This window comes from Trichoderma reesei (genome assembly GCF_000167675.1).
Source record: "Trichoderma reesei QM6a unplaced genomic scaffold TRIREscaffold_3, whole genome shotgun sequence".
Classification (NCBI taxonomy): domain Eukaryota; kingdom Fungi; phylum Ascomycota; class Sordariomycetes; order Hypocreales; family Hypocreaceae; genus Trichoderma; species Trichoderma reesei.
This window is the reverse complement of record NW_006711150.1, coordinates 222745-238547: the sequence shown is the minus strand read 5'-3', so window position 1 is coordinate 238547 and position 15803 is coordinate 222745. Positions and strand designations below refer to the sequence as shown.

Below are 15803 nucleotides of genomic sequence, written 5' to 3'. Positions count from 1 at the left end.
CCATCGCTTCTATCTTAATATAACGAGACAAAAAGACCAGCGTCTACAAGCCCAGAAATGATCAAACGAGCGCCACTTGTTGAAACGTGTTTGACTCGGAGGCCTTTTTTGCGTCGGGGGCCGATCAGCCGAAAGCCATTCAGCATCCAATCTTGCACACATGGCGAGATCGGATACCCGGCTCACTCGCGCTGGGGGGACATGGCCGGGCTACAGGGGATGGACTTACGTAGGTATGCGAGAGGTCCACGGGTAGCACCTCGTCATGGCCTGGCTCGAGTGCCGCGTAAGTGCCGGGCGATTGGAAGAAGACAGGCGGAAATCCTATCCTGCTAGACCTTGAAGCCTGAAACCACTCTGGTCCATCCGATTCTTGCTTCCAACTTTATCGTTCCCAGTTGGACCCGATACGAGGCTGGTGCAAGCCAATCGTCTAGCCACATAATAGATGAAGAATCACATTCTTGTCACCTATAAAATACCTTACATACTCCCGCCAGTGCTAGCAGCGACGATCAGCTCTGGACCTGCGAAACAGCAGTGCGCTAGCGGTAACAAGGGGCGGCATGGACTGGGCGAGAGGGACGATGGCGATGGATGCTCTGTCTGGCATTTGCTGTTGGTTGGCGAGATGCATCGCGTGCCAGCCATCTGTGCGACGGCTGTGATACCAGAAGCAGAATCGAGCACAAGGCAAGGCCTCATATCACCGCTTGTTCCTCGTCGTACCAGCAATCTGAGACTCTTGAGGCCTCTCCTGTTCCTCTTGTTGGTCCAGTGCCGTCTCTCAGCCCCCTTTGCAGCTCCTTTGCGCACCGCCGTGATCCAGCAATTATAATTACTGTACAAGCACAGGTATACATCCATGGATATGCTTGCCCAAAGGCTTCCAGGTTGCGTCTCCTGAGCCCAAGCCTGCTCAGGGCCTGAGCCGGAAGCAGCCCAGCCTGCCGGCGGGCCTCGGCCAGTGCTGGATTGAGACGGGAGGCATCAAGCCACTGGTCTGGACGGGGAGACAGGGGCAGCGATGTCGAATTCTATTGGAACGTGCTGAACCACGTCCACGGCAATTAATCCATGACACCAGTGCAATTGAGCCCGCTCCTCCTGGTCAATCTGTCAAGATACGGAGACCCAGCACAAGTGGATGCTTGCCCGTAGAATGGATGGATGCCCGGAGTTGGTTCCCTCAAGCCACTGTCGCCTCCCTGCGGTCCAGTTGCTCCAGGGGCCTCGATCCAGCACACGCAAGCCCTGTAACGCCCAGCTGCGTAATGCTGCGTGCGCCGGCGCAATGGCCTGCAGCTGCTGAACCCGCTAATGCTAGCATAGACCACCCAAAGGATTCACTGGCCATCCTTTTTCTGCCCTTTTCCCTCCACCTTGCCGCGACCATCGTATCTACGGATACCCGCCTCTGCTCTGTATTCCTCCTTTTCGTCTTCTCTTCTTTCATTCTCTCTCGTTTCCGGGTCTTCTCTTTCTTCCCCTTCTCCCGCTCCGCAAGCTCCATCATCGCTGCGACTTGTTGCCCTGGCTTGTCTCACCACAGCCAACGGCTTCAATCCCCCCCTTCGGCCTCATATCTAGCGACATGTGCGTCTAACAGCATCTGTCACGATTCCAGTCGCCGTGGTCGATCACCCTTTTGCTGTGTTTCGACTGATTCCCTCTATTTGATCGTCCGCAAGAGAGCAAGACTTTCTTCTCTCGCATCTTCCTCAATTCGACTCTCGCCACAGTTTCTTCCTGCTTCCCGGCAATTGTCGCCATCATGGCGTCAACAAATGCGCGCTATGTGCGCTATCTACTAATCGCCTTCTTCGTACGTCACCCTACAGACTCGACACCTCTGTCCCCTATGCAGTTGTTGCTAACATAGAAGAATAGACAATCCTCGTCTTCTACTTTGTCTCCAATTCAAAGTATGAGGGCGTCGATCTCAACAAGGGCACCTTCACAGCTCCGGATTCGACCAAGACGACACCAAAGCCGCCAGCCACTGGCGATGCCAAAGACTTTCCTCTGGCCCTGACGCCGAACGATCCAGGCTTCAACGACCTCGTCGGCATCGCTCCCGGCCCTCGAATGAACGCCACCTTTGTCACCCTCGCCCGAAACAGCGACGTCTGGGACATTGCACGCTCGATCCGCCAGGTCGAGGATCGCTTCAACCGACGGTACAACTACGACTGGGTGTTCCTCAACGACAAGCCGTTTGACAACACCTTCAAGAAGGTCACGACGTCCCTGGTGTCGGGCAAGACGCACTATGGCGAGATTGCGCCCGAGCACTGGTCGTTCCCCGACTGGATCGACCAGGACAAGGCCAAGAAGGTGCGCGAGGACATGGCTGAGCGCAAAATCATCTACGGCGACTCGGTCAGCTACCGCCACATGTGCCGCTTCGAGTCGGGCTTCTTCTTCCGCCAGCCGCTGATGATGAACTACGAATACTACTGGCGCGTGGAGCCCTCCATCGAGCTCTACTGCGACATCCACTACGACCCCTTCCGCCTGATGGTTGAGCAGGGCAAAAAGTACAGCTTCGTCATCAGCCTGTACGAGTACCCGGCCACGATTGCCACGCTGTGGGAGAGCACCAAGAAGTTTATGAAGAACCATCCGGAGCACATTGCCCCCGACAACTCGATGCGCTTCCTGAGCGATGACGGCGGCGAGACGTACAACAACTGCCACTTCGTAAGCTTCCCTGCCCGTTGACTTTTCTCTCTCTCTCTTTTGTCTGCCTTCCACCCGGCAACATGATGGCTAACATGAGGATAGTGGTCCAACTTTGAGATTGGCAGCCTGGAGTGGCTGCGCAGCAAGCAGTACATTGACTTTTTCGAGTCCCTGGACAAGGACGGCGGCTTCTTCTACGAGCGATGGGGCGACGCTCCCGTCCACTCCATTGCCGCCGGCCTGATGCTCAACAGGAGCGAGATTCACTTCTTCAACGACATTGCCTACTGGCATGTGCCCTTTACCCACTGCCCCACGGGCGAGAAGACGAGACTGGATCTGAAATGCCACTGCGACCCCAAGGAGAACTTTGATTGGAAGGGCTACTCTTGTAAGCGCTCTAGATACCTTTGTGCCAACAGAAATCTGTGACTAACACGCCTCTGTCATAGGCACATCCCGATTCTTTGAGATGAACGGCATGGACAAGCCCGAAGGCTGGGAGAACCAGCAAGACTAAGAGAAGTCGGGAGCTTTGACGAAAAGGCGACTCATCAAGTTGACATGGTCGAGATTGGCGAGTTAGCATGTTTACGCATTCTCGACTTGCATTTCGCGGACAGGTCCTCAACGCATCAAATGTATGTGCATGAACGGATGAATCCAAGGGGTTTACGAAAAATAAGAAAAGTGAAAAACAGGGAATGGCATTTTGTTACATGGCGGGAGGCATAAAGGGGCGTCTTGTGTCTGTGTCTGGCTTGAGGATTTGGACAATGACTGCTGTGTAAATATACATGTATGGTGGACTCGGGAATGATGTGGTATCTGCTTGATGTGACTCTGTGTCGATTTCAAACGCTGATCCTTCGGTCAGAATTGTTGTTTGTTGGAGTATATTATACACGGCTCGTCCCAATTGCAACTCTATGGTATTTTACACATGACCGTCCTATATCTTTTAGTCTCCCATGGTTCACTGTTGAGCAGGAACATGTCGTTCTTATCGAGTGTCGGTTCTACTCTCTCAAGCGGTGACAGCACCATTTCAACCCACGGTGGCCTTCTTGGGCTTCTTGGTACCATATTTACTCCTACTCGTCGTCCTGCTCGCAACACCGCCCTAAAGATATCGTCAGTCCAGCCGTTCCTTCAAGGTTTTGTGTCGTGCGACTTCATTGGAGAGCTTACCAGATCCAAAGCTCCTCTAACCAAATGATACCGCACACCAGGACAATCCTGCGCCCTGCCGCCCCTCACCAGCACCACGCTGTGCTGCTGGATGTTGTGCCCCTCGCCGGGGATGTACGCCGTGACGACGGCCCCCGACGAGAGCTTGACACGCGCCGTCTTGCGCTCTCCGGAATTGGGCTTCTTGGGCCGCACGACGCCGACACGGAGACACACGCCCTTGAGCGCGGGGCAGTGCGTGTTGGAGAGGGCCGGGGAGACGGCGTGGCGAGCGCGCTTGCCCTTGCGGATGCCGCGGAGGACTTGGTTGAGGGTTGCTTGCGGGGCGGGCGTCGTCGAGAATGCGCGGTTGAGGAGGCGGAGGGGGGAGGCTGGTGAGGAGGCGGAGGAGGAGAGTCGTTGAGGCTGGAGGAACCGGGAGGATATTGATGAGGAGGATGAAGGTGTTGAGAGTGCTGTGAGGGATTGGCGGGCGGGGGAGAAGAAGGTGCGGAAGAGGGAGGCGGCCATTGTGAGGGTGGTGATTTTTGCAGAAACGCGAATGGGCGTTTGCTGCGGCCGGCCTTTTCGGTGTTGTTTATTTTGTTGGTTGGCGGTTTCGATGCTGCGATGCCGGTCGCTCACACACACTCAATTCGAGACCATCACCAAATCCTGCAGGTGGGCTGAAAGATGCAGGTCACATGACCTTGAAGAAACGGAGCCCGGGATCTTCCACGTTCCGTCCAGCTTCTTAAAGTACGGTACTCAAGTACACAAGTACCTTCCAGCATGTGACAGCAGACTCTGGATTCCCCCACTAACCACTCCGCGGGTTCCCCCCTCCTTCGGCTAATCCCCGGCAGCCCATCAATGGCTCGATTTCCCCCACGTTTTTTGGCTGCGCCGCCCCGCCAGAGTTTCGGCATGGTTATCCTCGGCTTGAGCTCCTTCACCGGGTCATTGAACCGACGACTTTACCTTGGGAGTAGCAAGGAATAAGGGCACAGGGAAGCCCGACGCCGGCGAGAACGCTGCTCCTATTATTTCTCTTTCTCTTCCTCTCTCACTCAAACTCGTCCCTTTTGTTTTGAGACTCATTCTTTGCCTTTAGCCTTGTGTCTCTCCAACTCCATTATCTGCTTGCTGGTTGCTTCTTCAGCCGAGCTTCATCTCATCTCACCTCACCTCCTCACCCTACCTCATCTCATCTCATCTCGTCTCTTTCGAACCGCCCATCATGTCCTCCTCCTCCTTCACACGGGCTCTTCGCCCTGCCCTCCGGACCAGCAGCCGGACCCTCGCCCAGCGAAGCTCAGCCATCGCCGGCATCGTCCGTCCAGCCGCCGCAAGCAATGTGTACGACCCCATCACATTCTCACAGCAATATATCCATCACAAGAAGATCACAGCTGACAATCACATGAAAAACGAAAAGCAACCCCCTCCGCCGCAACCTCTCCTCCACCATCCCCCGACGCTCCGCCTCCTCCGCCGGCATTGACATCTCCGACATCCCGCCGACGCCCATCACGCACCTGTCCGAGATCGAGTCCGCCATGACCGAGTCCGTGGCCAAGTTCGCCGCCGACGTGGTGCTGCCCAAGGCGCGCGAGATGGACGAGGCCGAGGCCATGGACCCGGCGCTGGTGGAGCAAATGTTCGAGCAAGGGCTCATGGGCATCGAGATCCCCGAGGAGTACGGCGGCGCGGGCATGAACTTCACGGCCGCCATCATCGCCATCGAGGAGCTGGCCCGCGCGGACCCCTCGGTCAGCGTCATGTGCGACGTGCACAACACGCTCTGCAACACGGCCCTCCTGAAATGGGGCTCCGAGCACGTCAAGCGCACCTATCTGCCGCGCCTCGCCACCGACACCGTCGCCTCCTTCTGCCTGTCCGAGCCCGTCTCGGGCTCCGACGCCTTCGCCATGGCGACCCGCGCCACGGAAACCCCCGACGGCTTCGTCATCAACGGCTCCAAGATGTGGATCACAAACTCGGTCGAGGCCGGCGTCTTCCTCGTCTTCGCCAACCTCGACCCCAGCAAGGGCTACAAGGGCATCACCGCCTTCGTCGTCGAAAAGGGCACCCCGGGCTTCTCCATCGCCAAGAAGGAGAAGAAGCTCGGCATCCGCGCCAGCAGCACCTGCGTCCTCAACTTTGACGACGTCGCCATCCCCAAGGAGAACCTCCTCGGCGAGCGCGGCCAGGGCTACAAGTACGCCATCAGCATCCTCAACGAGGGCCGCATCGGCATCGCCGCCCAGATGACGGGCCTCGCCCTCGGCGCCTGGGAAAACGCCGCGCGCTACGCCTGGAACGACCGCCGCCAGTTCGGCTCCCTCATTGGCGAGTTCCAGGGCATGCAGCACCAGATGGCCCAGGCCTACACCGACATCGCCGCCGCCCGCGCCCTCGTCTACAATGCCGCCCGCAAGAAGGAGGCCGGCCAGGACTTTATCAAGGATGCCGCCATGGCCAAGCTCTACGCCTCGCAGGTCGCCGGCCGCGTCAGCAGCTTGGCCGTCGAGTGGATGGGCGGCATGGGTTTCGTGAGGGAGGGTCTTGCCGAGAAGTATTTCCGTGATAGCAAGATTGGTGCCATCTACGAGGGCACGAGCAACATTCAGTGAGTTTTTTCTTTCCCCTTGATCAACTTATGGCATAGGCAAGAGAGATGTTCAGAGACTAATGTAATGATACCAGGCTCAACACCATTGCCAAGATTCTGCAAAAGGAGTATACCAGCTAAGCCGAAAAAAAAAAACACCAAGGGGCTCTCGATGGGGTTCTTTCAAAATCACTCCAAGCCAAAACACACAAGGCCAGTCATGTACATATAGACGACAAAAGAGGAGGGATTTCTATATCGGTAGTGTGTAATGGTCTCCATATAGATCTCAATCTCATCACGATTTTACCCGTTTCAACAAGCTTGTTGGAGAGAGCATACCTACTACATCTATATAATCAGGTCAAGAAGTCTCGCATGTGAAACCCATTCATTGCATTGTTCGCAATTAAAGAGCATCAAAGTCTTTATTAGTAGGCAATATCTCTTACTAGGTACCTTATCATGAACGCTATCATTTTCCCCCTTCCCACAGGTAAACCGCTTCTCCCCCTCTACCACAAAGAACGAATGCCATCAAAGTACACACTGCTTGGCAATTGTACCTTCTTTCCGCCTTTTGTATCTCAAAAAGACGGTATTATCAAGAGGACAAGATCTGAGATTCCCAGCCCGCAAAGGAACTTATTTTCTTTTTTAAAACACAATATTGAAATTAAAGAAAAGAAAGAGTCGCTGCTTCAAGAACGGAACGGAAGGAGAGAAAGGAAAAAGGTCAGTGTGTAGTCAGAGAAGGAAGGCGAGTATAGCCACCACCTCCTCCTCCCATAGACATCAACAACACACAGACTCACCAGTCCCTTCTCTCTCCCTGCAGGTATCGTTAAATGTCCATCGTCTTCTGCTGCCATGCTAGCCAGTAGTAATGACACCCACCAGGCACTTTTCGTCTCGTAAAATCCTCGTTGTCACGTCGTTTCCCATGGCTACAGCCACCATTAACCCTCGACCACAACAATAGTTGCTTTGGTCACGTCTTTCTTCCCATTTCTAATCCAAATCCGCCGTGTAGCTGAATCCGCGGAACTCTTCTTGCATAGCTTGAGAAAGCACTGTACAGCGGCTGGTTAGTGTACGTCAAAAAGACTCAACAGAGGGGAAATGTAGACATACCAGACTGGACGGGGGTGAGGACAGGAGTGACGCTGGTAAACTCAGAGTCAAAGTTGCTGGTATCCGTCGCGCTCTTGATCTGGGGCAGGAAAGGCGGCTGCACCCTCTTGTGGTAGATGTCGTCCCAGTTGATGTTGCGGAAAAACGGCTGGCTCATCACTTCCTGGGCGTCTGTAGGGCCGCTTCCGAGTCGCTGGTCTGGCTCTCGCGTCAGGAGCTTCTGCAGGATGGACACTGAATCCCTGGGCATGTGGATCGGGTAGAGAGGCTCGTCGGCGAGAATGGCATCGTAAATCTCATCTTCGTCTTCACCTCGGAACGGAGACTGCTGCAGAAGCATTTGGTATATCAAGACACCAAAGGCCCACCAATCGACTGCGCGGCCGTACTTCTTGTCCAGCAGAATCTAGAAGACGTGTCAGTTTGTGTAGGTAGAAGACTGACTGCATTTCATACCTCTGGCGCCATGAATTCGGGAGTACCGCAAAAGGTGCTCGTCGTTGAACCGTACCACATATCCTCCTTGCAAAGACCGTAGTCGGCAATCTTGATGTGGCCGTCGAGCGTCAACATGATGTTGTCGAGCTTCAAGTCACGGTAAATGACGCCGTTCTCATGGAAATACTTTAGAGCCAGGCACACTTCGGCGGCATAGAATCTAGAGACATTGTCAGTTCGCCTGTCGTCAATGAGAAGTATTGGTTGATCCAACTTACTGAGCCCGCTTGGTGCCAAACTGGCCGCGCTGAATGTGAAGCATCAGGTCACCACCGCTAATGTACTCCATAACGAAGTAGACACGCGTCTCCGTCTGGAAACAGGCGTGCAGGTTGGTCAAGAAGGGATGTCGCTCCCGGTTGGCGATGAGGAAGACTCGCTTCTCCGACTTGATGCTCTCCACTTCGTCATTCTCAATGATGAATTCCTTCTTAAGCACCTTGATGGCAAATAGTCGCTTAGATCGCTTCGTTTCCGCCAACATGACCTTTCCAAAGTTTCCTTTTCCAAGAACAGCAAGGAAGTTGAAGTGATCGAGACCAATACGAGCGCCTGTGCCAGGGTCGGTAGCGGACGGAAGAGCCTTTCGCTGGGAACCCGGAGGGCCGGCGGCAGCCCCCTGAGCAGTCGCGGGAGGCTGGGGCTGGGGCTTCTGTGCGGCAGGCTGCTGCTGCTGGTACTGCTGGCCCGGCTGCGGCGGCAGCGGCTGCTGAGGGGGCGGCTGCTGAGGGGGCATCTGAGCAGGAGGCGCTTGCTGCTGCTGCTGCGGCTGTGGAGGTCGCTGTTGCGCCGGCGGCTGGGCAGGGAACCCCTGATCCACGTTGGCATAGTCTGCCGGGTTGTACTTGTGATGCTGGGGAGCCGGACCGGCAGCGCCGTAATGTCCCTGGCCATATGGATCCTGCGGGCCGCTGTCGTAGCCGGTGCGGCCCTGGGCGGCGGCCATGGCGGCGGACGCGGCGGCTGCGGCGGAGAGGTCAGAAGGCGCACGGCCGGGCTGCCCCGGTCGCTGAGGCGAGGTCTGGTTATACATGAGCCGTGCCGCCTCTGTGGCCTCTGCGGAGGGCGTTCCGGGGACCGAACCGGCGCCGGCGCTCGAGAAGGATGCAGATGACCCGTGGCCGGCGGTAGTTGGGCTCTTGCTGGCGCCAGATCGCAGCGTCTTTTCCGAGAGCGACGTCGTCTTTTGCTGCCGCTGCTTCTGGACTCGAATGCCTTCGAGGATTTGGTTGGCGACGGCCATGGACATGCCGCAGAAGTCTGGCACCAGGTGAACACACTGGGCGTGACTTGTGAGGCCACATTCTATTCAAATGTCAGTCAAGCCGGCTTACAATAGGAGTGAATACGAGTAGATCGATGCCTTACCTGAGCATTTCCTGCAATTCTTCTTTCCAAACGGAAGTATGTAGCCGCAGTGACAGCACCAGTTGGCCGTGACATTGGAGAAGGGCTGGAACCTGTGAGGAATGCGGTGGTTGATCTTCTCCTCGTCCGGATCCGTTTCCGCGTTGCTCTTGCTGATACACTTGGTGACCACGCTGGGGTAGCACTTGTTGTGACAAGTGTACTTGCAGTCCTCGCACTGCATTCCCGCAGAGTACTTGAGGAAGTCTCCGCAGAGGGCGCAGCGCATGATGTTGTAGAACTGGTGCTGGACAAACTTGTGGCCGAACATCTCGTGCACCTCCTCCTTGCGCTGACGAACGGCACCCTTTCTGCCCAGACCGAGATCGACCTGGCGCTTGTCTCGGTTCTCCTTGACGAAGCTGAACTCGAGCTGAATCTGGCCGGCGGGCTCGAGGTTGAACCAGCCGTCGATGGGACCCGTGACGACTTGTGGTTGAGGAGCCGGGTCGCCAAAGGGTCCTGGCGCTTGGCCCTGCCCGCCGCCGGGAGCCTGGGGCGAGCCTCCGAAAGAGCCTGACGTCGGGCTCATCGGGAACTGGGAGGGAGCTCCAGTGCTGCCCATCCGGTCGGCAGACACCCAGCCAGAGCTGTTCATCTCAGCCTCGATCCTCTTGCGGCGCATCTCCTCGACGATGTCGGATATCCGGACCCAGAGCATGGCAATGGGCATGGGGTGTTCGCCAGGCTTATCGTAGATTGTGAGCTCAATCTCGTTGGCCTTGTCCACCTCCATGTTGTGATATTCTGCCTCCCAGCGATCATTCCTCGACACCTTGGTCCGGGCCATGACAGTGTCTTCGACCTTAACGGCGACGAATGTCTCGGGGCCACGAGCGAATCGGCCGGTGGTGGCATGATCCACGTCCTTGATGGCCACGACACGAATGGAGAGCTGGCCGCTCAAGGGCTTGCGGAGGTTGGGAGTGTTGATTGAGTCGTCTGTCAAGGACACATTGGTCAGCAAAAGGGGGGGAGAACAGCATATACATCTTGGCGTTCCTTTGCAAGAGTTACTTACCATCCTGGGCATCAGCCGAGTCCATGTCAACGTGCAGTTCTTCATATCTCTTCAATGCCTGCTTCAAGAGAAGGATTTTCTGCTTGCTCTCAACCCTACGAGCAGCTGCATCGGCCTTGCTCTTCCGATCGCCCTCCATGCCGTAGAGCTGCACCATTTTCTCAACACCCTTGAGATACTGCTCCTCGACATTGAGCTTGAACTGGATCTGCGAGAGCATGTGCTGAATTCGAGGGCCGAGGTAGGGGGTATCATACTTGATCAGGTCTGCGAAGAAGACGGCACCCAATATTAGCTTCAGCTCGCATCTGACGAGGGGGTGTGGTAGAAGGAGGGATTGGCGGGGAGACGGTGACGAAGGACAGCAGAGGAGAGGGGACAAGTCTCGGAGACGAAGCAGCACAGGCTGCTCAGTTGTACGCACCTAGCTTGGTGAAGTTGGGACGAGCCTTGGAGGCAGCTCCAGGGCCGGGGGCCCCAAAGTTGTGACGAGGCGGTGCCAGATCCGAGGGCGGCCCGACCTGGCTCTGCTGGCCGTAGGCGGCCTGGTCTCCCCACGCCGCCGACGAGGCGTCCTTGGGCGGCGGAGGAGGCCGGCCGGCGTCGTCGGCGCCAAGAGACATGCCCTCGACGCCCTGGCCGACCTTGCGCAGCTGGATGTCCCGCAGCTTCTCCTCAAAGAACTGCAGGTTGCGGCGGCCGTCGCGCATCTGGGAGTCGAGGCGCGAGCGCACCGCCTCGTTGTTGGTCTGCGAACGCATGGCATTGGCGGCGTTGATCAGAGCCTTTTCGCGCTCGATCTTCTTGGTGATGTTCTGGATGGCCTCGTCCTCATTCATGGCGCCGGTGGGGGGAGCGCGATTCGTTCGCGCAAGACGGCACGGGGAGGTGTTGGATTCTGGTGATGGTGAGGGAACAACTGCGGAGGAGCAGCAGGAGGGAGCAGGAGGAGCAGGACGGGAGACGGGGGGTGGAGAGGGAAAAAACAAGCGGCTCCACGACTAGATGCTGCACCACACGCAAGGCGGCCAGACAGGCAGCAGGCGGGCGGGCTGAGGTCCGACACGGAGCTGCTTGGGCGGGATGCCTGGGCGAGAGGCGTGGCAGAGCGTCTTGCAGTGGGAGAGGGTGCAAGAGGGAGAGAAAAGGGCCAGAAGGCTGCCTGTCCCGACAAAGGTGGTGTTTTTGTGGATGTCGTCAGTGATGGGGGGGGGAGTCGGCTAGGTATTAAGGTAGGCAGGCATGTGGCGGGGTTTCTTGTCCACCAGACAGCACAGCAGTTCAAGTGCATGGAAGGCTTGGGCGGGTTTGCACGAGTTTTTAGGGGCACGCACGGAGGCTCTCAGAGGCTAGCACCAGCACAGCAACGCCCTGGAGAAGAGCAGTGACCAGCAGCCTACCTTATGTTCTGTAGATCCTCCGCTGCGATTACATCCGATCCGATGTATGGCTGATCCTGGTGCTGATTCATACACGAACCATGTACATAGGGCATCAGACATGTGAGAACGGTTTCGGACGGATGAGAGCTGCGTGATTACAGCCACTGCCTGGGGTGTTTGTTTGGTGGAAACTGAGCCGACAGCCCAAATTGTGCCTCTTGACACGGCGATATCCAAATGGAAGTGCGATAGGGGCGAGAAAGCTACAGGGCTTTTCGTGACTTTACATTCTACAGCGAGAGCAGGGAATTCGATAGGACTCGTCTTTGGAGTATGAAACTATATTCGTACTCTCTGTCACAAAGAAGCTCCCACGCGGTGCCTGGCCGGCAATTCTCTTCATCGTGCACGAGTCGGTCTGTGATTCCACATCAACCACATACATACCTCACTTAGACCGAGCCTGTGGCCACCACTTGATCTCAAAAAGTGATAGTGACCACCTACCCTGTAGAAGCACCAGGAAAAGTCAAAATTCTTAGGACAAGGGGGACTGGCCACAGGACATGAATCGTGATTGTGCATCGTGGCAACGTAACATGGAGCTTCCAGGCTCTTGCAAAGCCACTGCAATTTTTAGCATTGCCTCGCTGTGACAAATAGCTGGTACCAGGTGGCACGCTGTTGCTGTTTGACACATTTGTCCGACAATTGGCGATAGGATCTAATCCGCCCTTAGTAGCAGCAGGCATATGTAAGGTATCGAGCAGAAGCCAATGCCATTGATGCTCACTCTCATGTGAACATGATCAGCTGCAGCCACCTTTGGCAGGTATTCATGCTAGTAGCTCGGTAGTACACACGCACGGCATCTTCATCAAAAGCTTCAATTTTCCATCAGTCACGCGAAAAGGCAGCGTCTCGTATAGAGAAAGCTACCAAGAGATCGAATTGAGCAGCCAATGCCACGCATTGCTCCAGCATAGGTAGCTAGGAGTTCCTCGTGATACTCGTCACAATGCTCTTGGTTGAATTTACTAGCCAACCGGGATCTCGTATTGAAGTTCGTCTTTTGACGAGAATGATAACCAGTCACAGCTCGTGGAATCGTCCAACCCTAAGCTCCAAACTCTATCTCAATGACCGCAAGCTCCAAAAGAAGACGCAACAAATGAACACAATTCCAACGGCGGGGGTTGCACTAGAATAAACCATCAAAGCTCCAAGTTTCTCTAATCTAATGCTGTGCAACTCCCGCCTCAGCTCAGCCTCAGCTCAGCTACTACCACAGACCAAGATAAACAAAAGATAATCGTTGAAACTGTCCAGGTCAAACCTTTCAAGAGTCCTAGCTGGGTAGCCCACAAGTCCTAGATCGCACCCGACGTAACAAACAGCGACAACTCGTAATGGGCTGAGCCTTGTCTAGGACATGGGGTTACACCGACCGCCCGGAATGACGTTGCTCCATTGGCTCGGCGAGGCTTGCAATGGCTTGTACGGTTCCTCTCACTTCCGTTGCCATGGCGCTCCAAGGGTCATCAACTAGGTAGGCATTTGCTTGGTCTGATTTTCTGTTAGTGCTTGGCTTTTGGTGCTTCATGGTAGATCGATTCGGACTTTTCGCGACGAGACCCGGGATAGGCAATCGGTGGCAGAAGGACGTGTCTTGTGGCGAGCTGGACGGCGACTTATTGAGCCGTTGTGAAGCCTGAGGTTGGCTGATGATACCAAATTGACAGCTTATAACAAGTACAAGCAGTAATACCTTCAGGATATGACTAGGATACCTAGAGAGGCGCAACATTTCTTTCCCTCGTACTGTCACCACGACAAAGAATCACCAACAAGGCTCATCGCCAATAGCATCCTGGGTAACGCAGAAAGATGTTGGACACCGTCACTTGATCTCCATCGTCTTCAACATCCACTGCAAATGGCCTCATAGCCTTCATTGTACAAGCTCCCCCAAGATGTACATACATAGGAATGTCGTTCGATCCGCCGCGCTATATGCGTCTAAACTAAAAAGCTCCTTGTATATCCCGTTCAAGGCCCATATGGTACTGTGTCTATATTACATCAAGAAGTCGAATCGTTAGAATACATGTCTATCAGATCAACACCGCCCGTCTGTCGTCTACGTCTTCGTCATCGTCGTCGTCGTCGTCGTCATCATCATTTCCGTGCAAACAACGCTCCCATGCTCCAAGCAATGGCTATGCCGCTGATGATGCCCTCAAGCACCAGGGCAGATGCGTCCCGCATGCGCATGTCCAGCTGGCGCTCGCTGATCAGATCCTCGAAGCCCGCCTTCCAGACGTTGACGTCGGTCACAAGGTTTTTCCACTGCACCAGGACATGCTTCAACTCTTCAAAGCTGAGGATCCAGGCCCCTGAGAGGGTGTAGTGCCAGGCCTCCTTGATCTTGTCCAGGTTGATGAGCCTCTCGGCCTCCTCGTCCGGCACCATGTTCCTGGCGGCCTCGGCAGCTCGGGCAGCTGCGGCGGCTTCGGCCATCTGGTTCAGGCTGGACTTGATGACGGCCAGCTCGGATTGAACCTCGTCCAGGACGCGCTTCTCCTCTGCCACGACGCCCTTGACCAGCCTCTTCCGCTTCCAGGGCTCGGCCACAAACTGCAGCACCACAAAGAGGATAAAGTTCATGCCCATCAGGCCCCAGGTGCCCCAGGTCGAGGCCCTCCGGATGCGGTCGCTCCAGATTTGCTCCTCGTGGTAGCGTTTCAGGATGCCGGCGCTGAGCTTTTGGCTCAGCTTCTGCTCGTCGGCCTCGGCCTCGGTCAAGTTCTCCTGCGCCGTGATGACCTCGCCCTCGAGGATGTGGTCCGTTCGGTACAGTTCGGTGAAGCGCTCGAGGTCCGCGGGTGTCCAGGTGTCCTTGCGGGCAAGCAGCGTCGTGACCTCGCGCTGAGTCGATGCCCGCTTGTTGTTCGAAGTCTTGTACGCCTGTCTGGCTGCCCGGACGCGGGCCTGGGCCTCGGCCAGGCGCTGCTCCAATTGCTCGTTTTCCATCTTGATGGCGTCGATGCTCGTGTAGCCGGTGATCTCATTGAGCTTTTGCGAGGCATTGAGCACCTTGGACTGGAGATTGTCCATAAGGCCGCTAAATCTCTTGTTCAAGGCGCTCCGCCGCTCCTCCGATATCGACGGCAGCTCCAGCCAGTCCGGCTTAGACCACGAGGGGGACGGAGAATCGGCTGACGATGCATTTTTAGCCGTCGACTCCGGGCTGTCGGGTTCAGGGACGGACTGGGATTGCGGAGGACTGGGGGACTTGTCGGCGTCGCTGGAGGGCTGGGAGGAGTAGAAGCGGGCGGGAAAGGCGGCGACTGGAATGCGGCAGCGGATGTAGCCGGTCGAGGGCGTCCTTGCCGGGCTGAAGCTGAGGCTGAAGCTGGGCTTTGCAGCCGGCCTCGCTGCCAGCTCCAGCCCTATCCTGCCATGCCTCCAGACGGCACGGCCAAACGGCTGCATTGTCTGCCAGCGCAGGGCCAACGAGCCTCTGCACTGAGGTGATTGTGAGGTCGCAAGGGAGGGGCTCGAACCGCCGGATGCTCGGTGCAGCTTGTTGGGCGAGGGATGGCTGAGTTTTCAATCTCTGTCTTTTTTTTCCCTTGCCCTCTCCCAGTTTTAGTCTGGAGGTCGAGAGACGAAGAGCTGGCCGGGTTTGTCTCGGGCTGCCCCGCTGGCTTGACACCCAATAGCCGTGCCGGTAGCTGATGCGGCGTCTGGGGAAGAGCCGAGGAAAGCAGGGGCAATTGATGATGATGATGATGATGAACGAAGAGGAGGAAGAAATGGAAGAAGCAAAAGCAAGGAGAAGACGAAAGAGAGAGAGAGAGAGAGAGAGAGAGAGAGAAACAAGGAAAGG

The 15803-nt window shown here is 56.1% G+C and overlaps 5 protein-coding genes across 5 annotated transcripts; 2 read left to right on the top strand and 3 right to left on the bottom strand.

The window, feature by feature from the left end:
* Positions 1–1517: 1517 nt before the first annotated feature.
* Positions 1518–3521, top strand: TRIREDRAFT_21576 (glycosyltransferase family 15). Its single transcript, XM_006962448.1, has 4 exons — positions 1518–1825; positions 1891–2703; positions 2788–3076; positions 3138–3521. Exons 1-4 carry the CDS (start codon positions 1775–1777, stop codon positions 3203–3205), a joined length of 1221 nt encoding a protein of 406 aa, XP_006962510.1. The 5' UTR covers positions 1518–1774; the 3' UTR covers positions 3206–3521.
* Positions 3522–3733: 212 nt separating this feature from the next.
* Positions 3734–4521, bottom strand: TRIREDRAFT_2529 (uncharacterized protein; the record flags this gene model as incomplete). The annotated part of the gene is made up of 3 exons (XM_006962418.1): positions 3734–3808; positions 3877–4095; positions 4519–4521. 3 exons carry the CDS (start codon positions 4519–4521, stop codon positions 3734–3736), a joined length of 297 nt encoding a protein of 98 aa, XP_006962480.1.
* Positions 4522–4957: 436 nt separating this feature from the next.
* On the top strand, positions 4958–6610 carry TRIREDRAFT_75175 (uncharacterized protein; the record flags this gene model as incomplete). The annotated part of the gene is made up of 3 exons (XM_006962775.1): positions 4958–5214; positions 5294–6487; positions 6565–6610. The coding sequence occupies exons 1-3, from the start codon at positions 5096–5098 to the stop codon at positions 6608–6610; spliced, it is 1359 nt and encodes a 452-aa protein (XP_006962837.1). The 5' UTR covers positions 4958–5095.
* Positions 6611–7480: 870 nt separating this feature from the next.
* pkc1 (protein kinase) lies at positions 7481–11368 on the bottom strand (the record flags this gene model as incomplete). The annotated part of the gene is made up of 7 exons (XM_006962417.1): positions 7481–7542; positions 7604–8009; positions 8060–8261; positions 8320–9406; positions 9470–10450; positions 10530–10796; positions 10954–11368. The coding sequence occupies 7 exons, from the start codon at positions 11366–11368 to the stop codon at positions 7481–7483; spliced, it is 3420 nt and encodes a 1139-aa protein (XP_006962479.1).
* Positions 11369–13903: 2535 nt separating this feature from the next.
* On the bottom strand, positions 13904–15406 carry TRIREDRAFT_120332 (uncharacterized protein; the record flags this gene model as incomplete). The annotated part of the gene is made up of 1 exon (XM_006962557.1): positions 13904–15406. The coding sequence occupies one exon, from the start codon at positions 15404–15406 to the stop codon at positions 14090–14092; it is 1317 nt and encodes a 438-aa protein (XP_006962619.1). The 3' UTR covers positions 13904–14089.
* Between the last annotated feature and the right edge of the window lie 397 nt (positions 15407–15803).

Excerpts from the sequence above, each read along its gene's own strand:
- TRIREDRAFT_21576 (XM_006962448.1), top strand. The coding sequence starts at position 1,775 with ATGGCGTCAACAAATGCGCGCTATGTGCGCTATCTACTAATCGCCTTC. Across the intron at positions 1,826-1,890 it reads ATCTACTAATCGCCTTCTTC|ACAATCCTCGTCTTCTACTT; the intron begins GTACGTCACCCT and ends ATAGAAGAATAG. Across the intron at positions 3,077-3,137 it reads TGATTGGAAGGGCTACTCTT|GCACATCCCGATTCTTTGAG; the intron begins GTAAGCGCTCTA and ends CCTCTGTCATAG.